The sequence below is a fragment of the Pseudopipra pipra genome, chromosome 15 (genome assembly GCF_036250125.1).
Source record: "Pseudopipra pipra isolate bDixPip1 chromosome 15, bDixPip1.hap1, whole genome shotgun sequence".
Classification (NCBI taxonomy): domain Eukaryota; kingdom Metazoa; phylum Chordata; class Aves; order Passeriformes; family Pipridae; genus Pseudopipra; species Pseudopipra pipra.
The window spans coordinates 15,978,078-16,004,527 of NC_087563.1; the positions used below are offsets into that span (position 1 = coordinate 15,978,078).

The window sequence follows — 26,450 nt, forward strand, 5'->3', positions numbered from 1 at the left end:
TCTTGTTTGCTTTTTATGTAAAAACCCCTGTCCCCACACAGCTGAGTTTGTCACTTTAACAGGCACAGTCCATTTGACTTGCATTCCCAGTGTGTTGGCATGTTGGATGTAACTCCCTGTGGGTCAGCTCTACCTCCTGAGCTGGAAATGTAGGTCAGCTGCTTCCGTGGAGCCCGTTCCTCAGCTGGAAAACACAAATCCTCACACGCAACTTCCCAGCGTGCTGCGTTTGTGTGCCTGGCAAGAAAGATCATTTGGCTGGAGCAGAGAGAGGTCCAGCTGATTTTTTTACCATTAACAGTCCTATCAGCCTTTTTAAATCTGCCCTGGACCACCCATGTCACCCTGATGGTCCATGTCACCCTGATATCCTCAGGGCCGGTGCCCATTGTTTGTGGCTGTTATCTCCCACCATTCAAAAAGAGAAGAAACAATTAAGTGACAATAAAAGCCCAAACAATAACTCCTAAGAAAAAAAAAAAAAAGACAAAAAATGAAATCAAAAATAAAATCCCACTAGCTGGTGATGCTGGGGAGGAAAATTAAGTGGCTGTGGCAGTAGTTTAAAGGGAGCAGCTCAGCAAAGGTTAAAAGAGAATTGGAAGCAGCAGGTCCTGCTCACTTCCCAATTTTAAAGATGTATGTAGGACTCACTGTTGAGATTTACAGGTTTGAAGACTGTGGAAGAAAACTGTGTGTTGAGTTGATTGAAGGTGGTATTTCACACCACTGGAATTAAAGACTTGTCCAGTGCCAGACCATCCCCAAGAGCTGGAGGAGATGCACTTTTACTGTGGGGGTGACTGAGCACTGGCACGGGTTGCACAGAGAGGTTGTGGACTCTCCATCCTTGGAGATGTTGGAAACCCATCTGGACGTGGTCCTGGGCAGCTGCTTGAGGAAGGGGTTGGACCAATAGAACCTCCAGAAGTCCCTTTTAACCTCAACCAACCTTTTGTTCTGTGAATTCAAAGTGTGTGACCTCAGCTGAACATGGCAGCCCTTGTTAAAGTTCCTGTCATTAATTGCACAGTTGTTGTGACTGGACTCTCTCGGGTTTGTGTCTTCCCTCATTTTTTTGTTCAGCCAAGAAATTCCTTTGCTTTCCACACAGGCTGGTGCTGAACTATTTCTGTGAGTTTTTTGCCCTGAGCTGCCTCGGGGTTTTCAAACCTGAAGGCAGCTTGGTTTTGTCCTCACTGTGACTCTGCCTGACTCGTGCCCTCCTGACCCCTCCAGAGCAGACTGGGGGGTAGCACGGCCTAGAAAAACCCCCTCTTGTCACTGCAATAACAGCTTAAGAGGAATCTGAATTTCATATTCTTTCCAATCTCTGCATGTTTTCAAATGGATTTTTTTTTAGAAGGGACACTTTGTTTTGCTGTGGCTTTTTTTTTCCCTCTTAGTTTCAAGCACCATTAAGTTGCCTCCTGCAGTTTTGCCTCATCTCCCTGTGCAGATACTGCTGTTGGTTTATAGAAACCACTGTGGCCTTCTGAGATCCACGTATTTATCTTTTGAAACATGATCAGGAAACTGCAGCTGTATTTTTTCCCTTAAAGCACTTGATTTTTTTCCCTTAAGAAACCCACTGACTCACATGTAATGCTCTAAGTCCCTCTTTTAATAGTAATGTTGCTTTCTCTTTCATTCAGCAACTACTTCACCATCTCCCAAATACCCATGTTTTAACAGGAAAAATCCAAATTCCCTGCCCACAGCAGGGGGGTTGGAACTAGATGATCTATAAGGTCCCTTCCAACCCAAACCATTTTATGATTCAATGATTCCAGTAAATTATTTGGCATATTTTCTTGCTCCTGTATACAAACTCTCGTGCAGCTTCTCCTGCCCGTTTTCCTCTGTTCCCATCATTTTGCCTCCATGGAAATTCACCAGCAGCACTTAAGTTCCAAACAAAAAAAAATAAGCTTTAGAAGGGAACAGTTTTCTTTTTCTTAGGCAACACATAATTATCCACTCCTCAGTTCATATGAAATTTGTTTTCCCATTAGGCTTACAAGGGGCTGCAGCTGTATCTTTCCCTTCAATCTCCCAAAAATATTCCAGTGTTAGATTTGCTTTCTGGTCATTTTAGAAAACCAATTTAAAGCAAAAAAAAAAAAAAAAAATCACCAAGTTGCCATATCTGGAAACTGCATCCCAATATTTATCTGCTCACACAGGGATGGCTCTGATCTACTGGCACAGGCTCTTTTTATTTACTGTAGTGGAGGAGCTGGTTCTACACCCAACACTCCAGTACTGCAGTACATTGATTTTGGCCTCAGGAAGTTGTGGAGCTGTAGTAGTGATGTTTTGGATTCCCCTGGCTGTGTAAAGAGATGAAATACTCAGACAGGCTGTGAGGGAGGTTGTGTGTTTACTCAGGATTTCTACTTAAAGACAGGAACTGGCTTTGCAGCTTCCTTTGCACAAAGACTCAAATTTGATATAAGAAGGATTTTGCCCCCGCTGCAAAAGCAGTTCTCTTCAAATCTTGTTTATTTTTGATTTTGACACACTGAAACAATCTTATAATCTCTCTATTTTTACAGGGAATAGTCACTCTTGTGCTCTTTATTTCTGCAGCCTAAACAGTGGCATTTAAAGGACTTACTCTGAACAAAAGAGTTTAATTCAGCATTCAAAGGGAGTAGGGGTAAAATATTTTCACCCTTCTCATAGTTCAAGCAGCAGACTGGAGAAGCAGGAGGGGTGCACAGCCTCTGAAAACTGAAATAAATGTGAAAGCATAAAGTGGCCACAGTGACCTCTGTCTGTACGAATTACTCAGGTTTGGTTTGGGTGAACACACTCCCACTTCCTGAAAGAAAACCCTTCTGAAAAGGGTTTTGAAAAGATGCATTTCCTGGGTGTGAGCCTGAGCAGGACCCTGTGTCACCTTCTAAAGATTCCCATGGAACCTCCCAGCAGAGGAAGCCTTGGGTTCTGTCTGTAGTCAGCAGGAAAAAAAAAACATTAAAAAAATTTTCTCACTGGTCATAATTGTGAATCAAAATCTGTCTCCACTTATGGACTCACATCTTTATTTATGAGGAAAAGATGGGCAGGAAAGCTTCAGGAGGAGCATCATTCCCACTGTCTCGAGGTGCTGGGGGTCATCAGCCTCGAGGGAAGCCCCATAACCTCAGTGCTCCTTCTGCCTTTTGGGTTGAGGTTTATTTTAGACTTTTGGTTGTGTGCTGAGGGTACTAGGGCCACAGAGCCAGAGATTCTGATGAATAGTCCCTCATGATTCCCGTGTGCTGTGTGTACAATTTAGGAGAACACTTGAGTGCTCTCTTAAAATTCTGAACTGGTGGAGGAAACAGTGTTAGATTTCCATCAGAACTTGGAAAAAGAAAGATTCCTCTCTTCTCACGTTATCACCTCGATTAATCTCTGTGAGATGCACCTTCTTGCCCTTCCAAGTTTCTCAGGAGGACAGTACAAGGTAAATGGCTCTCATGAATCATCTCTTATTGACAAGGCTGTCTATCTGTGTTTTGGGGAGATAAGGGCTTTTTTATGGGCTTTCAGAAGAGGTTATGGACTGAATGCATATGGCAAAAATTTACGGAATATTCTTTTTTTTCTGCTTTAAGAATCACAGAGGCAAACAAATAAAACTGGTGATAGAAAGGTGTTTTATTTAATGCTCTATTTTACGAGTCTTGGCCACAGACTTTGTCTTAACATAAGGAAGCATCTCCTAAAGATTGGGATGAGTCCCAGATCACACCCCTGATGAAATCAGCCTTTTGCAGTGATGTTGCTGACATGGTGGACATGATTTTCCAGTGATGGTTCAGTCCAGGTCTGACACAGATTCATTTTGTTTCCTGCAGAAAGCACTGGCTCTTGTTTGCCCAGTGACATGTTGGGGTGTGCTGGACTGAAAGCCATGTTATCCCATCAGTTTAAGGTGTGGCACCTCAATAATGCTCAGTTGGTTTGTGATTATGAGAAGATAAAAAAAAAAAGAAATTAATCTGGCTTCATTTAAAACTTTACTGGATCTCAGGCATTTTGTCACAAAATTTATACTGATTTCAGACAAAGCACAAACAAGCTTTGTAAAGATCAGCAAAATCTGTTTGTTTAAATGATCATTAGAAAGAGGATTTTCGTTTAATAATCTTTATTCCAGCCACCACTGTGAAATCACAGTAACAGATAAAGCATCATCAACCATCTGTAATTCATTAAGCAGTGCAAGCTCAACTGCAAGGGCAGAATCCACAGTAATTACATTTGGGTAATTTTTTCAGGAAATACTTTTGCACAATATGGATCTACCCAGACAATTTATTTGCAAAATACTGTCTTGCTGCTGGTTGGAAAAAAAGGAGAGTTAAAGCAACCAGGTTTCTTGCTCATACAGTTTGGCCTCACTTTTCTAGAGCTGAGACAGCAATTTTTCTGGCTCAGCTTGAAAGAGGAACTTAAAAGTGATGGGTCATTGGCTGCTGGCTTTAACAAGAAGGACTGAAAGCAGTTGGAGGTTTAAAATGCACTATCAGGACAGAGAAGGATCTGGGGTGATATTGTGATTACAATATTTCAGGGAAAGGCTTCTAAATGGAACTAAGGTTATGGAACAAAAGTCAAGGCAAAAAGGAGCTGTCAGGCCTGATTTGAGTCAAGAAGACAATGGGAGAGGTAGACTGTGAATTATCTTGTTGCCTTTTTTTTTCTGAAAGAAATTTAGAGATGACGCACAGCCCCTAAATATTGTGTTCTGGAGTTATGGAAGATGAAAGGCATGTCTACATCTGGTGAATAAATTCATTTCTAATGTTAGTCAGTTGTTAACTCTCCAAATTCAGGAACATTCGGCTGGCTGGATGCATGCAATGATCTCGTGGCAAGTGTTCAGGCTGAGCTTCATCTATTAGAGGCTGAATATTTTATAAATAGTAACCTGATTCTCTAAGAGGAGGATTTGTCCTTTTTGACTCAGTTGTCCATAACTATACCTTAAATCACTGCCTACATTAATTTCTTGTCAGGAGGAGAAGAGGTGTGCTGGGAATAGATGTAAGACATCTAAGCAAAGCACATCCTGCCCCAGGAGTGGCTGTTCCTTCCCTTTGACAGCAGGGACAGTCTGTGTGCCCAGTTGAGATTGTCATTAAACCCCCTGCTCTGTAAAACCCCTGAACTGAAGTGAGATGAATCCCATTTCTAGGAGGTATAAAAAGGAGGCAGAGATTTGCTGCAGCAACAAACTTCTCATGCACAAAGGAAGCAGTGGAAAGGCAAAGCTCAGGCTGAGCTGGGAGGGATGGATGGAAGCTCCTTTCTCTGGGTGGGAACAAGAGGAGGAAGGATGACCTGCTGCAGGGAATGATTGCTGGGGGATTCCTGGGGGATCTCAGTTAATGGAGTTGCAGCTTAATTAAACCTCATCATTCACAGCTTCCCTTGATTGCTTGTCTTGAATAAATAGAGGAGGGAGGCAAACAGTGCAAATTCTGACAGGTGAGTGGTCTGTTCACAATAATGGGTGTGAACTGTGCAGGAACTGGGGGGGGTCAGGCTGGGGAGGAAAGGGGGATTTTTACCAGGAATGTTCTTCCTCATGATTAGGACTGGGCTGGTCAGGAGAGCTTTAGTTTGTAAGCACAAAGGAAAGAGACAAAATAGGCTTAAAATGCGTGATCTGAAGGTTTTTTAAAAGAACCCACAGCATAAGGATGCTCCCAGGCTGGCACAGCCTGGCAGGGTGGGGTAGGGCCCTGTCACTGTGGGGTACATGAGACACTAGAGATTTCACTCCTTGAGCTCATTGCTTTAATCTGGGCAGAAATTAAAACCTGGGGTCTAATGAGAAGGCTCATATATAACCAAACCAAAGTAGGAGAGAGGAGTATAAACCCAACTGGCTAAAAGAAATGACGGACATTTTAAAAAAAACCACATAATTTCAAAGTTTTCCATGGAAAATTGGCACGTACCTTGTCAGACTGTCATCTCCTGACCTGTGATTGAGCAAAAGGAATGTTCTTTCACTTTTTCCTGCTCTTACCACATGTGCATCCGGCCCCTAACCTACTTGGGGAGTTGTGGCACTGTTTGAAGAATAAATAGTTATCTGATCTCTGAGTCCAAGATGAACAGCATAAGAAAGGGAAAAAAAATTGGGATACAGAGAACCTACTTTCCACCACTATTTAATTTTTTTCCCCCAAATAAGTGTCTAATCAAAAAAGTTCTCCTACCTATGTCCTCTAGCTGGTTCCCCTTTCTGAAGGGCAGGGAAGTTATATGTAGCTGAGATATTAAATAACCCCAAATGTGTTCCAGAAAGAAATTACCATCCTGGGCTCGGTGTGGAATATTTTATATTGCTTTATACACAGCATGCAGTACACTTCAGTAATGATGTCTGGAAAAAATCTTTAATGGGATAGTCAATCCTCTTTTGCTCAAATATTCGCATAGTTTTACCCATCAACAGTGGAGACAAAGTTACTCAAAAAGCTCAGTCACCTCATGCAGGATTCTTAAGTGTCACAGTTGACTATTACATAGATTAAAATCAGAATATGACCATGGGGTATTTAGCATACCACTTAGATTTACAAAAGATATGACATGAAATCCAGGATGTAAAAGGCCAGAGAGATTTCAGTGTTGTTTGAAAGGTATGTTAAGTTTTTACTACTTTCTCGTGATAACATATCATGTATCTGTTGTTCATAATAGATTTCTTGCAACCTTCTGTCCAAAACTGGGGCATGTAGAGTGTAACTTTAAGTGACTTACAGCTGTACTCAGCATGGGGGGGTGAAAGACCTATTTCCCTGCCTTTCAGAGGTAACAGCACTGACATTTTGTTTTTATCATGAAACAAGTGTGCAGTTTCCAGACTGCTCAAATGCTGCTGCCTTTGAAACAGAGTGCATTTCAAATGCTCTGAGGGGGTCATTCAAAAAACTCATTTTCCAGCATAGCAGAGAGCAACAAATATGTGCTCCAGGCACAGGAAGAAAACAAAGTATATCAGGGGTGGTTTAATGCAATGGAATAGAAACTTATTTGAAGTCAATTGGCACCCACAGTGATTTAGTGCAGCAGGGCTTGGGATACATCTGTCTCCTGTTGAACCCATGTTGAAGGAATTTGCAGTGTTTAGCCCTTTATTCTCCAGGTTGCTAAATAGGTGCTAAGAGGCTGTTCTGCCTGTGATTTGCTTGGGTACCAAGCAAGAACCCCAGTGCTGATACCAGTGTGTAGCTGATCAGGAATTTTTGGAACTGTAAAGATGCTCCACGTGGTTTCTGAGCTGTCACCTTGTGGCAGAGTTAAATAACCCCCTGTGCTGGATCTGGCACTTCCCATCTCTGACACTGTCCTGTGGCATTTTGGGGGCTGTGCTTCAAGTTCATTCTGCACGTTGCCTGTGCTGGATCCACGAGTGATGAGAGAGAAATGGAGGTGGGAATGTCAATACTGAGGGTCGTGGCAATGCTGGGGGCAGGGATGGAGGAAAGGTGCCCTGACTGAAACTACAACTTCTTAATCCAAATATCAAAACTCAGGGTGAGCTTAAACCCCCTGTCTCTGAGCTCACTTTATGTGCCAGGGGCTGCACTGAGAGTGATGAGAGAAATCTCATATAATTGAAGTACTGGTGCACAGTACAATAGATGAGGTAAAGGAATAAAAACTCTGTTCCTTTCTTGAGTTCCTCTTATCCAAGGTTGATGAAGCAAAAGAAGTGGCCAAACTGGAAACAGGCATTTAAGAAAGGCAGGTAACTGACTGCTGGCCTTCAAACAAGATCTGATGTGAGTTTATTTTCTGCAGTGTTCTACTTACAGCATACAATGGAATTTAATGTTGGAAGCCAGGTGTCATGTCCTGATAACTATTTAAATTATTCCCCAGATGACTGTTTATGTGATAACTTCATTCTGTGGGTATGAGGTTATCTTACTGGACAAATAAAGTTGTCCTTGGAAGGAAAACAGGCTTTACTGAATTAGGGAATACATCCAGAAAGAGATCTATTGATGTAAAATGTCTCTTAGGCTGAATTTTTATCACTGAAAGTAAGGACTTTATTAGGAACATCTGATGCTCACAGTGTAGCTGTCATGACATGGATATTCTTTATTAAAGTATTTCAGATTGCTGGGATTCAACCACAGGCAGGTTTCACTTTGGCATCTGTATTTTCTACTGTTATGCTCATTTTATGAAAGTATCAAATTGAGGGGTTCTTTAAAATGGTGTTGAGAGCTTGTTGTGTTTTTTGGGGAGTTGTTTTCAATCATATTTCATAGCACAACAATCATGACATTAGCACAGAGTTTGCTAAAAGGAACTAAGCAACACACACACAGATATTTGATGGTTTCAGACTATTTTTTCTTCATCTTTTCTTCTGTGCTGAAAATGCAGAATACCATGGGTTATCCATAAACCTTATCTGCATGATGAACACAATCCAATGTGTATGGAATAGTCTTTCTTTTGTGGATTTTATTATAAGGAGAGAAAAATTGTTAAAGTGTTTGGGCTGGGAGATCAAAGACAGAAGGAACAAATTTGTTAAGTACAGTGCCTGGAGCCTGTTATTTCATTTAACATCCTGTGGACAAGGAATTTACTGGTGGATTTGTGAACTGCCATCTTTGTCAACTTTTTCTTTTGTTCAATCAAGAAATAGATACATTATGTCAAACACTTTGGAAAATGCATGGGATTTCTCCAGGCTAAATTTGGTACAATTAACAAACCTTTCAGCCCTCAGCTTTCAGTGGTGCCTACCCACGACCTGGATCTTTTCACCTCCTGCTGACTCTGGAGGCTGCTGAGAGGGACTTTATTCTCCTGTGGGAAATTATCAGTTATTTCAGGACTTGTTTCCTTCAGATAGAGAGATTGATGTGTGCATGAGCCAACCCTTCATCTTTGTCACTGTCTCAAAGCCAGAAAACAGCCTTGCTCTCCAATACTGCTGATCCCACCGTGCTGCTTCCAAGAGCAACTGCTTGGGATGGGTGAGTGACAGTCCTGGAAAAGTTTCCAGCAACTTTTCTGGTTTTGAAATATCTTAAGTGGCTCCTTCTGATATTTTATGTATATATATATATATTTTTTTTTTCTTGAGATTAAAAGAGTACTTCTGGGAAGTTCCCCTTCAGCCAGCTTGCTTTAGCTGATAACTCCCAGAGCACTGGCATCACATGGGATCCATGAGGGGCTGGGCTTTGGACAGGCTTGGGTTGGGGATAACACTGTTTGCAAAAATGATTAGAGAGGAAGAAAGGCCCCAACCATGCCAAAATCAGAGCAGTGTTTTCAGGTGCTGACTTCCAGGCCCAGGACAAGGAACAGGAGGCTTTAGGACAGACAGGCTGCTGACTACAAAAATTCACAACACCGGTGCTAAAGTGCCCCAGTGCAGTCTGAACCCTCTGTGCTTGTTTGCAAAGACTGAAGTGAAAATGTAACAAAAACCCTGATTTCAAAGGCTGGGCTTTTCATTTCAAAGCATTTGGGGTGTTACTTAGGGCTGAATGAAGCAGATCATCACCTGTCCTATATTATGTATTGTTCCCAGTGCACAAACATTTAGGTGGAAAATCTCTTAGACAAACACAAATAATCCTGGTTCTGTTTCTTGGCTCCTTCAAATGCTTGAAGAAATTGAAAAGCTATCCTAAAGTTTTATCCAATTTCCCCCGTGGGAGAGAGGAATTGTGAGCTCTTGGGACCTTGTCCCTGGACAAGGGGCTCATCAGGACCACTCTGGCCATAAGGCCTTGGTGAAAGTCCCTGTGGGACTAAAATGCTCTAAATTATCCCTGAGGAAAAGGGGGTGAGGAGAAAACCAGCTTTGATATTATGCCTGATAATATTGTTAATGTAATTATTTTGGATTCCTGCAGGATAAACCTGGTCCAGCTGAGGGTTTGGACCTTCATCATTGGTAGAGTTTGTGTTCATTCCCTAAGAGGTATGAAAATTAAAGTGTTTTAAAAGGGCCAGGAACAGTGAATATTTCTGGGGAGTGAAAAGTGAAAAATGTTTTTGTGCTTAACATTTCAACCAGAACTGAAAGCTCAATGTTAACATAATGTTTTCCACTGAGTGGCCATTTCTGTGATCTGTGGTTAAACACTTGTTTTAAAAACGTGTTATAACAGTAATATTTTGCATTTTCCCACTTTAAAATGATGACACGTTTACAGATTGTGCTCTAGAATCAGACAGTGAAAGTAGGTATAAAATATCTTACTAGGAAAAAGGAAAAATGTCTCCTTGACCTATAATTAATGTAATGTAAAAAAGCGGTTGAGATTTTGTAATTCTCTATTTTTCTTTTGCAAAAAAACCCCTAATTTCTGAAAAGAGAATTTCCCATTGTGTTCTCATTCTTACATGGAACAGTTAGTTTCATTTTTTGTCTTTCCCACCTTCTCAAATATTCATTATATAGAGATGTTTCATTCCAAACAACAAAACCCATATTCTTCTCTTTTTGGGGCTCTTATTTCAGGTGTCCACGTGCATTGATTGCCATGAAAATGAATTAGCAATGAGTCTTATGTTGACTTTTCTGCATGGACAGCATTTTATGGAAGAGCCTTATCAATACTCTTGTCCATGGGAATACTTGTAAAGTAATAAAAGTATGGGAAAATCACATGATTACTGTGAATTCTCTCTAGTAATCACAAAATTGTGCTCAATTTTGTACCTTGTGGTTTTCTTTTCCCTTAGGTAGTTATTTCATTTCAGAGCAGAGGAAGACTTGGCATTAACAGATGTAAATGTTCTCCACTAGGCAATTAGAATAAAATCCTTTTTCCTTGAAGTTCTGCCAATTTACAATACTGTGAACAGAGGAACAAAAAGAAATGAACTGAATGCTATAAAAAAAGCCTGAGAAGGTCTCAGAAAGAAATTAATGAAACACATAATTAGCTCTACATAGACACAGAATAAATATTCCTTTTTCTTGATTATTTTTTTAATATTGGTGATAGATATTCTCCCATTGCTCCTCTGTTTCTACACCTTCCTTCCTCCAGAAAAACTTGATTAAATCCTAGATTTGTTCTGTTATAGGATACTTCTGTAGGGAGTAATGTTTAATTGAAATATAAGTAATTCAGAATATCAGTAGAAATGTTAAGAAACATTGTGAGAGTAAGAGACAGGCTCTGACATCTAAATGCAATTAGGGTGGGATTCAGAAAGTGAAGGTATCATGGGGAAAAAGAGCCATGGGGTCTGGAACCAAAGGTATTTGGGAAATGTGGCATAAAATCTGATCACAAAAGACAGTAGAGGGAAAGGATTCAGAAGGGAAAAGGGAAGAGTTTAAGGGTAAATGAATATATGCTCAAGTGTAAGATTGGCCATCTGGCAACTCATCCCTGACCTGTATCCTCTGGAGAAAAGAAACAACGGATTAAATGCAGAAAAGATGAGTAAAAATACTGAAACACTTAGAAGAGAGAAATGGGATAAATGAAAGCAGGAAGGCCCTGGGAAGCTCTGGTGAAGAAGCAGCAAAAGTGCAGGGAAGAGAAAGGCTGCTTGAAACTTTCCTCTTTTAAAGGAAGAGCAATGTCTGGGCTTTGCAGAGGTTCAGCATCCCACTGTTTGTGGGAAACAGCAGCAAAGCCTCAAACACCTTCACATGCACTTCTAGAAACAGCAGAGAAGCTCCAGCCAGTGATGTCTCACACAGAGAATAAAGGACAGTCACTGCTGGTTAAAGAAGCACCAAAACCCACGGATATAACAGTCCCTTCAGCCACATCTCCCAAGATATGTATAGAAATATCTCTGTCTTTGATCTGACCTCGACAAAACCTGCTCAGAACTTCAAGGAGAAAAGGAGTCTTTAATATCAGGAAGGGCACAGGTTATGTTTATAAAAAGAAAGGAACGGAATTTCTGTCTTTCCAGTTTAAACTTCTTCAGCTTTTCAACTTCTAACTAATTTTTTTTCTGTATTCTTTATAATAGGAGTGAGGTGCTGTAAGAAATCAGAAAAGTTTACTTGTATTCCAGAGTTTCTTCTGCTTCAAGTGTTAACCATCCAATTTACTAACAGAAGACTTCTATTTAATTTTTTTTTCACATGTAAGGATCATGTACTTTCCATGAGAAAAAAATTGCACCAGATCTGATTATCATATAAATTGTTCTTGAAATAAAATGGGTTAAGGGAAATAAGCACTTGTCAGACCAATCCTACTGCTGTTAATATCTTAAATCAACCTGTCACTTCTGTTCCCCTGCTGCTTCTCTCACCTGAGGGGATATCACTTTTTTATGATCAGATTTTCCTTTGTAGGGGATAGGTTGCTGCTGGTCTTAGTAAAGTTACCCTGAAGTAGTTAGGTCAGGAAAAGAAGATGTTTAAAGTGCAAAAAAAGGCACTGAAGTCAATAAAAATGTCTTAAATATAAAGGTTGAGAGGTAGACAGAGAGTCAGCAATAAAAATGTATTCTGCTTATTATGTTTTCTAATGTGAGGACACTTTGGCATTTGTTTCACTTTTTTTATATGGAAGGATATGAGATAGTACAGCCAAAAGGGTTACTATTCATAGATACCCTTGGAAGCTGCCAGTCATCCCAGCCAATAGCTCTGGAGAATGGAAAATTTATGAGATGGGAAAAGTAATATAAAGATGCAAAGCAATTTTTTGCCTTTCATCCCTGGGTCAAAGCTGGTTCAGGTGGGTCCTATCCCAGAAATAATTAGAAATACATATTATATGTGCCGTAATTATCTTCTTGAATTTTTAAAGATGATGCCAGATAGGCCTATGTGCTGATATCCAGTGGGATATCAGGAATTAGGATGTCAGTACAGCTGTTTCTGTGTGGCCTTGGTGGGAAATTAAATATGGGTTTGGTTGCCCGTGTCTTTAATGAGTTATAAATCCTGACCAGGTTGAGCCCTTCCTCCTTCCCCACCCTTCTCCATTGGCTCTGCTGCTTCTCTCCTGGTCCTTTGGTTGTTGTTTCAGGTCTGGGGAACAGGAGCAGTGCAAAAAAAAAAGGGCCAAAAAGATGGAACCCTACCAAGCTTTCTTGTACTCTTAATGCTTTTTTCTTTATTTTTTGTGTTTTAGGTGAAATGGTTGATTGGAAAAGTTGGTGCTTAACACAAGTGTGTGTTTGAAGGAAGGATCAAGCCAAGTTTATCAGTGAGTAAATGAAACAGTCCCTGGGCAAAATGGTTTTGTGATGGCAAAATGTTTATCAATAGGAGCAAAAATTCTTCCAACAAATAATTGATCTTCCACTTGTCTTCTCATTCAGTCTGCTTGTGACAGCAATAAAGGGGTGGAAATGACTGAGACAGGAGAGATGACTCTGCTGATTAAGTGGACAATTAACTACTCCTAAAATCAATCAGAAGTTTAATACCGTGATTTCTGAGTCTTTTTCTTCTTGTTCATTTTATCTCCCCCCCCTTCCCCCCCTCCCAAAAAAAAAAGATCTTTCTTCAGTCTTTTTGTGGTGGTTTAAGCCATTACAACTTGATTCTTTCATATAAGAATTGTTCTTGCCCCCAACCAGGCAAGACCATTTTTGGTACACTCTACACCAGTGCAAATAGCTGATGATTGGCAGGAAAAAACCCACAAGTTTTCTATAATTTTTTATTCAACAAGACTTTTGTTCTGTGTAATATTAGAAATAGATTTCTCAGCAAACGCTTTTCACATGAAACTGTTGCAATAGCAAAATGCAAAGTTAATCAAGATGAAAAGCAACTCACAGGAGTTCAGAAGTTCAGAACCTTCTGCTAAAAATCTTGTAAGAAAACCAAGTGTAGGATTTCTTGGTTCTGGAGTTGTGGGTTTCCACTAATTCTGAGATGTGTGACCAGAAACCTACAACAATACTTTGAATACTTTTAATGGGCATTGATAATAACAGACATTCTCAGTCCCCTTTTTCCCCTCCCACTTTTTTTTGCTTCCCATATGTTAATCTGGCATAATTAATTGCAACTGGGAGTGCTGTCAGTCTTTTATCAGCTGCAGATTTATGGAGTGGGTAAATTGCTGATTATTAAGATTACTAGGAAGGTCCTCCTGATAACTGAGTGCTGAGCATCGCTGGACCTTGAGTTTGGGGGTTTTTACTTTTTTTTTTTTTAAGGAGGGAAAAAATGTACATAAAAATATAAGTGGTGAATATTTTCACCAGTGAAGTTACACCTAGAAAGGATGAGACATAATTGCAGCTTTACAAACACATGGAGCAGTAATGCAGTACATTGATCCCATACTTGAATATTTTTCAGGATACATGAAGGAGAAAGATGACATATGTTTAGTCAAATCAATCCCATGCTCAATCCTAAAATTAATATTTTTCAGAAAACCTGGAAAAACTCTGTATTTAATAAGATAAATTTTAAAAGGTTGGTTTTGTCTAATTTCTATTTCCCATCTATTAAAAAAAAAAGTTAATAGGTGGACCTTAGGACAAAGTCTCTTTGTGGTAAAAGACTTACCCTCCTCACAATTGTGAGCACAGCTCAGGCTGCTGAAAGTAACTTAATTGTTCAAGGATGTGGGATGAAAGTTCTTCATCAGCTGTCTTTAGAGGTTTCTGAAAGGCATGGTCTGGGATGCTTTTACGGTGCCACTACAGCAGCCACAGCAAGCTCTCAGTGGTCCTTGCTAAATGGTCAGTGCCCTGAGGTGTTTCCATGAAATAACACCCTCAGCTGATTGAGAAAATCTCATCCTCACAGGTTGAGACTGAAAAATGGGGAAAAAAACTCCTCTTCATCAGTGCTCTCAGTTCAGCCAGTGCTGTGAGGGGGTGAGAGAAGAACTTGGGGCTAATCAACATCCTGCCATCCTCCAGTGTGTGCTGTTCAGAGAGCCCTGCACTGCCTGCCACAGTCACCTCTCCAAGCAGAGGGTTTCCTCCAGGATTAAACTCCCAGAGACATGACAGGTGAGGCATTGTTTGGTAACTGCAATGGGGTGTGTGGTGAGGGGAGGAATCTGTACCAGCTAAGGCAGAGCAGGGAGCAGGGGAGCTGCACTGATGGGGAAGGACAGGGAAGGTCATGGGCTTGGAGAGCTCTGTGGGAATGCAGCTGTGTGGGAGGCAGTGGGGGCATCCTGGGCAGTGGTCCTGGGAAGAACACCTGCTCTTTCCACGTGGAATAGAGTGCAGGATGGTGCACCGGTGCTCCTGGATGCAGTTTGAAGTTTTTTCTCTGGCAGCTCTCCTCTATCGTGCGAGGGAGGGGATTGATTGCATTGACTGATTATTTTGCATGTTGGCTTCGTTCTCCCTCTCCCTCCACTCCTGGCACACACAGATGCACACACCCCTTCTCTGCCACCTCCTAGGAGACAAGATCTCCTAGGTAAGGAATAAAATGAACCTGGGCACGGCAGATGGGGAGAAGCAGCTCTGAGCACTCCCAGCGGAGGGGGGCACAGCCAGATGAGGCAGGAGTGGGGTGTGTGAGGGGGGGAGCCCCCAGCGGACTCCCTGCCCTCGAGGCAGCCTGAGGCAGCCCTGCCTTCCCCGGGAAGGCTCTCCTGCCACGCCTGCTCCGGGGCAGCCCCTGGGAGGGCTCAGGGCACTCCTCCAGCTCCGGCTGAAACCACATCGAATCCACGCCAACGGGAGGACAACGGCGTGGGAAGAGGGGGAGGGAAGAAGGGCAGGACAACGCAACTCACATGCCAGACTCGCAGCCGGCTCTTCCTCCAGCGAGCGGATCCCGGGCGCTCCCGGGGAGCTGTGCCCGGGCAGAGGGAACAAGGATGAGGCACCACCTGGAGCGCGCCGGCGGCGGCTGCGGCACCGCGGGCAGCGCCCGCCCCGTCCGGCCCCGCTGAGAGGGGCTCAGCACCCGGACAGAGGGGGCTCAGCACCGCCGGGACTCGGAACCCGGAGAGAGGGGGCTCAGCACCGCCGGGACTCGGAACCCGGACAGAGGGGGCTCAGCACCGCCGGGACTCAGCACCCGGACAGAGGGGGCTCAGCAACCGGAGAGAGGAGGTTCAGAACCGCGGACAGCGGAGGGTCAGCACCAGGACAGAGGAGGTTCAGCACCGCGGACAGAGGAGGTTCGGTGGTCCCCCAGCACCGCGGACAGAGGAGGTTCGGTGGTCCCCCAGCACCGCGGACAGAGGAGGTTCGGTGGTCCCCCAGCACCGCGGGCCATGGGCGGCCGCGCCCGCGCCGCGCCCCCGCACTGACCGGAGCCGGCCCGACGCGCACATGTAAGTGCTGCCCCTGTGAACATCTCCTCCGAGAAGTGCCCTGGCTCCAATGCCCGTCACCGGGAAGTTTTGTGGGGGTTAGAGATGTCTCGGTGCCGCTCGGTGCCCTCCGAGCCTGAGCGTGGTGTGAGCGATGCCGGTGGCTGCGTGTGAGGTCGTGTTGGCTTCTCACCCTCGGAATGTGTGCAAACGTGCTCGGGGTAACCGGGAGGGCTTGTGCTTTCTCACCAGCCACATGGTTTGGAGCCACGTTGTTGTCTCCTTTAATAGCTGGGTGAAATTTTTAAAGGTTTGTTTTTTCGGAAATGAGGAAAAATGAGAAGTGTAAATGTGGGACACTGTACCATGCCTGTTGCAGCTTGTCGGGTCTAACAGTTGTCAGGAGTCTTTCTCTCCACGTTGTTTCTTGTCTTGAGATAATGATGAGAAGTGAGCATTGAAAAGAGTACATCAATAGGGAAAATGAAATACAGCCAGAACCAAGATAACTAGTTCTTTTCAGAGCTTTCCTCTCTCTTTTTAGTAGAACTGCTTGTTGAAAATCAGCATTACACTGCCCCCTGCTTGAACAGTTAGAGATATTTTTCCTTGCTCTCATCACTAGTAAAAATTTATGAATGAACAGGTATTTCTCTGTTGTGCTCTCAGTATGATCCAAGCCTGAGTTTAGAAGTGCTTCAACGGTGAGGGTGAATTGTTCCTGGTTCCCAAAGCCAGATGAAAAAAAAGAAAAGTAGAACTCGTTCATGTCCTCACAGTTCGTTTCATAGTCAAACGTAATAATGAATGAACAATGGCAGAGAATGTAAAAATAGCCATGATTTTGGTACATCTATCTCGTGTGTTCTGTGATACATTTGTAATAATCAGGCAATTTCACAATCGTGTATTAAGGAGAAAGAAGGAAGGAAGGAAAAAACCAAAACACTACACATGTTATAACACGAGAATTTGAATACAAAAACAAAGGTGGTTATTTTTCCGTCCCTCGTGCTGTAAAAGTCTTGCATTAGTGCATGACACTGTTTTGGGATGGGAAATAAAATGCTGATGCCTGGTTTATAAGAAGGGGAAGGGTGAGACCACTGAAAAGCAGTGGATTTTTTTTTTTCTGAAAGGTAGCTGGGAGAAAGCCAAATTCCGTTTCCTTTTTTCAAATGACAAGGCAGAGCTACCTCCTTTCTAACAGACATCAGGGAGGATGTGAAAATGTAGGTGCTGGTTGTCTGCCCTCAATGTTTCTAGGCTGTTGGCCTCAGACTTTATGCTTCATGACAGGCAGTGTTGGTGTCTATCACTGATTGGCATCCTCTGATGACATGAGAGGCCTGTTTTGTCTTCCTGGATGTTTCTCATGCTGCCATTTCTTAAAGGGCTTTGGAAAGGTGTGGTTTTGCTGGCTGCTCCTGTACTTCCACAAGGAGAGAGACCTCTTTTCAAATTTTGACCTTGAAACCTCATTTTCTTTGATCTATGTGAGCTGTGGGAATGGTGGGGAGGGGATATTACTTCCTGCAGCTGGTTTGTAGGACTACTCTGCAAGTGAATGAATATCTGAATGGGGCTAAGAATTCTATTAATTGTTCCTAGATATGTACACAACTCTTCGTGTAGGAGAATGACTCTGTTGCTGACAGCATTAAATAGGTGGTTTGCACATTTTAAGAATAAATGAAGTAGTACTTAAGATTTTCAAAGCACAGAAAACTTCAGAATAAGCTGCTGTTAATCAGGACAACCACCCCAAATGCTACTGAGTCTGTATATATAGTAAGTCAGCAATATGTTAAAAATTTTGTGTTAAAGAATAACAGTTTGACTTAAAGTAAGACTTAGAAAACTGTTTAAGGCATTGGAGAAAAAGAGGGTATCAGAGGGCTCTGGTAATACATGCCTGTGCAGCATTTGGAATGCCACAGTAGCCTATTGCATATAGGATAATAAACAGATGCAATTGTGTTCAGTCTGTGCTCTTTACCTGAAGTTTGGAGTTTACCTAAAAACATGTTGCAATTTTTTAAACTAAAAGATGAAACATCCTGCTATTTTTACTCTAAACAGTTTAAATTACTCCTTTAAATTGATTCATCTCTATATCAATTTCTGTTTGCTCGTAGAACCCAATTTCCTTCCTTCTGACCAGGTTTTCTGTCTAGAAGCAAGGGTTAACAGAGAAAAATGGTCCATTTGATGTGTAAGAGCTGTGTCAGTTCCAAAGAGGCCTCAGGGAGTCTTGCAGCCTTTATGTGCCCTGATTCTTTTTAGAAGTATTGATGTGAGGAGAAAGAAAAATAATAAGTAAAGTGTCAACCTGACAGTTTCTGAGACTCTGCAGGAGCCAAGAGCTGTGCTTCCAAAATGGCTTTCAGAAACTTAAATTTCCTTTTCAACAAGACAGAGTACACGTCTCATCAAAGCCTCCTCTGAGGGTTGCTTATAGAGCACAGTAATGGTTACATATCCTAAGTTTCTTCTGTAGTTTCTGGACAAAGGAGGGCCATTGAAAGGGCACAGGGAGACTCCTGCCAAACTCTCTCCACTTAGTGAAAGCAAACCCAAAGTGTAGTCAGAGAGCATAAGTTTCTGAAGCTGCCTCTGTAGTTGCTCTCCTAAATTCTTAGGCTTTAAGACAAGGAAAGGTTGTCATCACCTGGGAATTCCAGGATTGCTGCAGCTCCTAACACCCATTGGTTTCAACACCCTTTTAGACTTCAGAGGTTTTAAAAACTCAAGCAGATACTATTCAGCCTGTTCTACACACCTTTAAAGTTCTGGTTCAAAACCATGTGTAAAAACTCCAATTCAGCCTCTTAAGCCACTTGGGCCTTTGAATATTCTCTCCAAGCCTGAGCTCCAGGTGGCTGCCCTTTCCCTTCATAGGGTCTTGGGTGGGACTAGAGAGGCAACAGAAGGTCCTGGATGGCACAGTCTGGAGCACTGTGGAAAGGAAGGTCAAGGAGAAAGGACATTCGTGGGTTAAGCTCAGTATGAAGCAGCCCAACTTCCATCCTATGTCTGCTGTGTCCTACATGTCACTCAGACCAGTTAAGGGAGTGTGGTTGCAAAAAAGGAGGAGACTTTCAGCTTTGGAGTGTTTTCAATGACACAACATTCAGAACAAACCTCCTGTTCCCTTCTCAGAAGTCTCAGCACCGAGCACTGTCAGAGCAAATTGCAAGGACCTGCTCTTAGTCACTTTAATTAGAAACTGAGATGCTCCCAGAGGAAGATTTGTTAAGAGCTAAATCACCTTTCAGAAATTGCTATTCTTCTCCACTCCTCACAGGAGTCCAGAGATCCTGTGGCTCCCTCAGCTCTGGAAAGCAGTACTCAGGCCCAGAGTTTCTTAATTTTCTTTTCCCAGACCATTTTCTCTCCAACAACACTGCATGCTTGGCATTCTTTCCTAGAAAAACACAGTGTTTAACTGCAGTGCCTGATGAGTTTGATCACTAGCTGTCTCAATAAAATATGCAAATCCACAGTCAATTCAATGCAAAGCACCCTTAAATAAAAATGGTGAGATAAATGCAATCAAGTTACAATTACTTTTTTTAAGAGAGCACATTACACACACTCAGTAAGTAAGATTAGTTCTAAACCTGCCTGCACATAACTGAAAAGCAGAGTGGAACAAGGTGCTGAGTAGAGTCATGACGTTACAGTCAGGTTCATTTTCCAAGAGCTTCAACTACTGCACACATTACTCTTTGCACTTCTTTTATCATGATTCAGTGCTTGGGTCAAGGAGAATTATAACTTTTCTTCGGACCAGGGTTTGATAGCTGAGTATTTCTCATTAAATTATTCCAAGTTAAAAGTATCATTTTTTATTCATCCCTTCTCTATAAAGATGATAAAGCGTGATAGCTGAGATATTGATCTCTGCTGACGAGCAGGGCTGGGGGGTCATAATTCATCTGAGGTGAAACCCTGTGAATGATGGTGCTCTTGCCCTTCTGTGCAGGCAGTGAGAACAACTCTGTGCTGTGGGGACATCCCTGCAGAACATTTATTGCAAGATAAAGGTTGGATAATAGTTCTGGTTTTGGAGGGCAAGTTGGCTTTTCCTGTTTTCTCTTTTCCTGGTGGAATTTCTGTTGTTAGAAATTGTGTATGAAACCAGTGTTCTCTCTGAATTGAAGAAAGTGAAATGAAGGTCCTTTTTTTTTTTTTTTTTGGCATGTTATTGCAAATACAACAAACAGGTGTGAATTAGCTCTAGGCCAAACTTTGACCTGTTTTCTCAGGTAAAAATCTTAGAACTAGGTCAATGGGAGTATTTTATGTGGGTTTATGTTTACTTTGGATGTGATTATAAGGTTATCTGTCCCATTTATTTGGGTTGTCCTTTATAATAACATACCAGAAGAGAAAAGGCTTTCTAGGAAAAAAAGAGTAACGTATCAAGAGCTGTACTTGGACATCAGACAAAATACAGGCAGGTTCCTCACTGCTGAAAAGTATAGATATTTCTGAGTTGTTTCCAATACTGACCTTTAAATACAACAACAAATAAATGGTTGCCAAATATCTTACCCTACATGGTTTTTTAACATCAGAAAAGCACCAGCTTGAGGCAGCTGTTGCAGTTAACTCTCCTAAAATATTTAGGCATGTGCAATCCTGCTGCACCCCCTGGGTCACCACTGAGCAGCTACCAGAGCTGGAATGGTTTCCACTTGATCCCAGCAACAATTCCTTAAGCCATCACCAGCTCATTGTTTTGCTTAATATTTGAAGAGATTTAATTTAACATCCAGGAAATCCCCAGACTGTGAAAGTGTAATGTGCTTTCTGGTACTGCCAGTCCTCACTCAACGAAGGCACAGTTCACAAATGTTTATTTGGATGTGTAGTCCTTACTTGAACTCAGTAAGACTTGAGTGCAGGTTTAAAACATAAATGCTCCCTTGAATAGCTCAGGACACGAGCTCCAGGATAGAGAAGCACTCGTGCATATGGTTAAATATTTTATTTTAACCATGTTACTCCTCCTGGCCTCACTGGAATTGCTGCTGAGATGAAAGCTAATGCTGGGGACAAGGGTGTGTGTGTGTGCATATAGGTTTCCAAAATTTGGACACCACTGAAATCAATGAAATTTGTAATATTGACTTCAAAGGGACCCCAGTTCTACCCCAGGCATTTTGCTGCTTTGGAGACCTCTGCCTCCCTGTCAAATATGTTAATGGTATATTTTTTAGCTGTTATGGTTTTCTCTAGTAGTAAACTTCATGCAGTCTAGGGAATTCATTCACTTAACATGTCTCCTGCATTATTCTGGTGTCCCTCCTCTCTGTCTCCTTCTTCAACTTCAAACCATGCTGGAAGGAATTAGTTTTAAGATTCGTGTGGCACTTTATCTCTCAGTGCAGCCTGGGCTGATATGTTCAGTTCCTTCTAGCTTTTAGTACGTTGTTATGCTGATGCATCAAAGCTGAGGGGGAGAGGTTCTTAATTATGAGCCTCTCTTTCAACCTTGTATGGTCACAGAATTGGTTTCTTAGGATTGGTTTAAATTTTAATGTAACTTCCATAAATTTGCTGTAAAATTTGTTTGAAACTCTTCAGTACTGGCCTTCTGTTCCAGATCAGTGAAAAAGTGAGGAATTAAAATGATAGATGCACATGTACATGTTAGTTCCACAAGAACAGCTACGTTGAGAAGTTCTGTGTCCTGGCACTTCAGGTATTTTGGGTTTCTGATACCCCTTTGTTTCACAAGGTTCTTTCTGATTCCTTTACTCTCTTCTTACCTGTTACTGAAGGCAATGTGTCTGCTCCACTTTGTCTCCTGGCATTGTTCCCTCTCCTCGTTCGCTGCAGCACTTTCCAACTTCAGTGGTATTTTTTTAGAGTAACATGAACTTTTCACTGGCTGAAGGTCAAAACTGACTTGGAGAACAGATGGAGTGGGGAAGGAGGAACCTTTGCCACCCATTGAGCATTAACACCTGCTTCTGTGTTACATCTGTCCACAGCATCATAGAGGCTCCTGAAGATTTTCCTCAAGTGATTTAGGACTTGCTGTTGGGCTGAGTGCAAATGCTTTTCATGAAAGAGGTGTTGTTCTTATGCTTTTTACTCAGGTTCCACATTCTGTGCCCTTAGGATGGTGATTGACTCCCCGTGCTTGGACTCTAAAAGAGGGACTGTGACTTTGTTGAGATGCTGCTGCAATGAAATTTAAAAAAAAGAAGCACAACATTGAGACAGCACCAAATGCAAAGTGGGACTGTTTTAAAGGCACAGATTGATTTAGGATTTCAGTTATTTTTATAAAATAGAGTGTTTACCCACTCTTGAACCCAACTGCACATAGCACAGCTTTCTTTGGGGGTTGCAGAGATGGTGGAATAAGAATAGCTTGTCTCCATCCCACCAAATTCAAGTGAAGGCATTTCAGCCACATAAGCAGTGGGGAAACCAATGACCCTTCCAGTCCTGCCCTCTGCTTGTGCTCAGAGACCTGTGTTTTGTCTTTCTGCAGCACCTCTCTGAAAGATGTTTACTGGGGAGTGATGTGACACTAAATCAGGAGTTATTCCTGTGTTTTCAAGATTCTGCCCTGAATTTGGGCACCTGTATTTGGAGTAGCTGCCAACTATATTTCACTGAGAAATTATTATTCATTAAACTGCTCTAGATCAGGAAACAGACAAATGGTGTTATGTAGCATGAAAAAAAGCAGGGAATAAATAGGTGGTTTGCTTGTACCAGCTGAATCTCAGGAGGATATGCAATGTATTTATCCTTGTTATGATGGGTTTTAAATTAGAAACCTGCTTTTTAACTTTATGGAGCGTAATTTATTGGCCTGATCCAAGGTCTATAGACAGGAGAGTCCTGCTAACTTTCTTTAGGGCTCATGTCCTCAAGGACAAAACTCAAGAAGAGTAATTCAGTGAAATATTATGTTGTGCATGTTATTCCTAAATACCACATAATGAAGTTCTAAACAGTAAAAATGGAAAATAATACATTCACACATTTTTTTTCTATTTCTCTGGTTAAGAATGTGCTGAGAATCCTTGTTGAAATCTAGAAGTACAAGTCAGGGGAGAACTTGTCTGTTTTTGAGAAACTAATCTTTATTTCACATGTACCCTAAATGATTTTAAGTAGCTGGCTCAGACCATAAAAACCAAGGAAGACCTGAACATAACGAGGCATTATTTCAGGTCATGTGAGATTATGACTCTCTTAGAATGTAACCAGCCTTCCTTTGTGGTTTTCTGCAGGCTGAGGAACAGCAATTCCAAACACAGGCATCGAAGGCACACCCACATGTGTCCTAAATGATTTTAAGTAGCCAGCTCAGAGCATAAAGACCAAGCAAGACCTGATCATTAGGAGACATTTCTACCATTATTTTGGATAATGTGAAATTATGACTCTTTCAACCAACCTTCCTTTGTGGTTTTCTGCAGGCTGAGGAACAGCAATTCCAAACACAAGCATCGAAGGCACACCCACGTGTGTCCTAAATGATTTTAAGTAGCCAGCTCAGACCATAAAGAGCAAGCAAGACCTGATCATTAAGACACATTTCTAATCTTACTTCAGGTTACGTGAAATTATGACTCTCTTAGAACATAACCAGCCTTCCTTTGTGGGTTTTCTGCAGGCTGAGGAACAGCAATTCCCAAAACATGCGTTGAAGGCACATCTACATGTATCCTAAATGATTTTAAGTAGCCAGCAAGCAAGACCTGATCATTAGGAGACATTTCTACCCTTATTTCAGATAATGTGACATTATGACTCTCTTAACCAACCTTCCTTTGTGGTTTTCCGCAGGTTGAGGAACAGCAATTCCAAAACCATGCACCGAAGGCACACCACGCTCCGGGAGAAGGGCCGGAGACAGGCCATCCGGGGCCCAGCCTACATGTTCAACGAGAAGGGCACCAGCCTCACGGCGGAGGAGGAGCGTTTCCTCGACTCCGCGGAGTATGGCAACATTCCCGTGGTGCGGAAAATGCTGGAGGAATCCAAAACCTTGAACTTCAACTGCGTCGATTACATGGGGCAGAACGCCCTCCAGCTGGCTGTGGGCAACGAGCACCTGGAGGTGACGGAGCTGCTCCTCAAGAAGGAGAACCTGGCCCGGGTGGGGGATGCCCTCCTGCTGGCCATCAGCAAGGGCTACGTGCGCATCGTGGAGGCCATCCTGAACCACCCCGCCTTCGCGCAGGGGCAGCGCCTCACGCTCAGCCCCCTGGAGCAGGAGCTCCGAGACGACGATTTTTACGCCTACGACGAAGACGGGACTCGCTTCTCCCACGACATCACCCCCATCATCCTCGCCGCCCACTGCCAGGAGTACGAGATCGTTCACATCCTGCTCCTCAAAGGCGCGCGCATCGAGAGGCCGCACGACTATTTTTGCAAGTGCAATGAATGTATCGAGAAGCAGAGGAAAGACTCCTTTAGCCACTCCCGCTCCAGAATGAACGCCTACAAAGGATTAGCCAGTGCTGCTTATTTGTCCCTTTCCAGTGAAGACCCTGTCCTTACTGCCCTAGAGCTAAGCAATGAATTGGCCAGGCTAGCCAACATTGAAACTGAATTTAAGGTAATTTCCCACTGTGCCTTTTTCCTCGGGCTGAAAATGTTCAGGCTTTTATTGCTTGTTTTACATGTTTGATCGAATTTTGGGTTGCTGTTTGAGGGGGTGGGGGAGTGAGAGAGACTGGCAGAGGCTGCCAGATGTGTCATCTATGCATAGATTCAGATCACTGTCATTCTCCAGTTAATAAATGTTTGGAACTGAATATTGCATATTATAGCAGAAACACCCTTACTTGGAGTTTCTATGTTGCACTTTGTGGTTGCTTAGAATCCCAAGTCTGCAGCAGGAATAAAACTCAGATTATTCCAAAAATGGAGCTTCATTCCTTGCAAGAAAGGTAAGTCTTTTTAACTGAGCAATCTATTTTAGAGGCAGAGCTCTAGAACCTGGTTTAATGGTTAAGAATCCAGTACATCTAATTCTGTTACAAGGATAAAAGGTATAAATCAAACAATTTTGCTTCTTTGTATAATAATTTAAATTGCATTGCATCTTAATGGTTTGGTACTGCATCTGTATATGATGAATTTCATGAAAAAAGGGAAAGAGAAACAATCAAGAGATTGTTATGAAATTTATAGTCATGCCAAACATAACAGTGGAACTTGTGGAACTCTTACAAGTTATTCAAGATTCCCATTATCATAATGATTTTGTAAATGTCCAATGTCATTTGAATTATTTCTCTAAGTCATTTACATGACATAAATAGCATTGTCTCTCTTTCTAAAATAAATTAGTCATTAAAAACCTCATTTTCAGTGGCTCAGTTATCAACATGAAACTGTTTTCTGACTCATGACTGTTGTGCAGCTACAATCATGACCAGTGACTCTGGGACAATAAAGCCTAGGTTGTGAGTTACCTGGGGTAAGATTCTTGCCAGGAATACATTATTTTTAATTTAGGAAGGTAATCATGTGTTAAAGCATCCATTTCAGGATTTGGAGCTCTTTGCTCTAAAGGACTAGGGAAGAGATTATCCCCCTGTGCTGGGCACTGTGAGGCCACACCTTGAGACTTGGGTTCAGTTTTGGGCCCCTCACTCCAAGGAAGACATTGAGGGGCTGGAGTGAGTCCAGAGAAGGGCAACAGAGCTGGGGAAGGGGCTGGAGCAGCAGGAGCAGCTGAGGGAGCTGGGGGGGCTCAGCCTGGAGAAAAGGAGGCTCAGGGGGGACCTTCTGGCTCTGCAACTCCCTGACAGGAGGGGGAGCCGGGGGGGAATCAGTCTCTTCTCCCAGGTAATAAGTGACAGGACAAGAGAAAACAGACTCAAGCTGTGCCAGGGGAGATTTAAATTGGATATAGGGAAAAATCTCTTCACCGAAAGGGTTGTCAAGCTCTGGAACAGTCTGCCCGGGGAAGTGGCTGAGTCGCCATCCCTGGAGGGATTTAAAAGGCTGTGGATGGAGCAGTCTGGGACATGGTTTAGTGGAGACCTTGGTGTGAACAGTTGGACTTGATCTTAGAGGGCTTTCCCAACTTAAACGGCTCTATGCCCCTGTGCTCTCCAATTTAAAAGTAAGAAGAAAACATATTCTCAGGCTTTGCAACACTTCAGTAACTCTCTAACAGGAAAAGAATCCCAAAGCACTGAGCTCTTTTGGCAATAAAAC

General features: G+C 42.4%; 1 protein-coding gene across 5 annotated transcripts in view; it reads left to right on the top strand.

The window, feature by feature from the left end:
* The first annotated feature begins 14,760 nt into the window (after nucleotides 1-14,760).
* TRPC7 (transient receptor potential cation channel subfamily C member 7) overlaps nucleotides 14,761-26,450 on the top strand; it is a 74,577-nt gene continuing 62,887 nt past the window's right edge. Inside the window, exons 1-3 of one of the 5 annotated variants that reach the window (XM_064672170.1) lie at nucleotides 15,243-16,105; nucleotides 16,152-16,256; nucleotides 24,060-24,837. In XM_064672170.1, the coding sequence (XP_064528240.1) occupies nucleotides 16,255-16,256; nucleotides 24,060-24,837 (780 nt within the window). In that variant the 5' untranslated portion in view covers nucleotides 15,243-16,105; nucleotides 16,152-16,254. Of the gene's footprint in view, nucleotides 14,968-15,239; nucleotides 16,257-24,059; nucleotides 24,838-26,450 lie in introns of those variants that run through there. The other 4 variants (XM_064672171.1, XM_064672173.1, XM_064672172.1 and 1 more) reach the window with 4 other exon arrangements.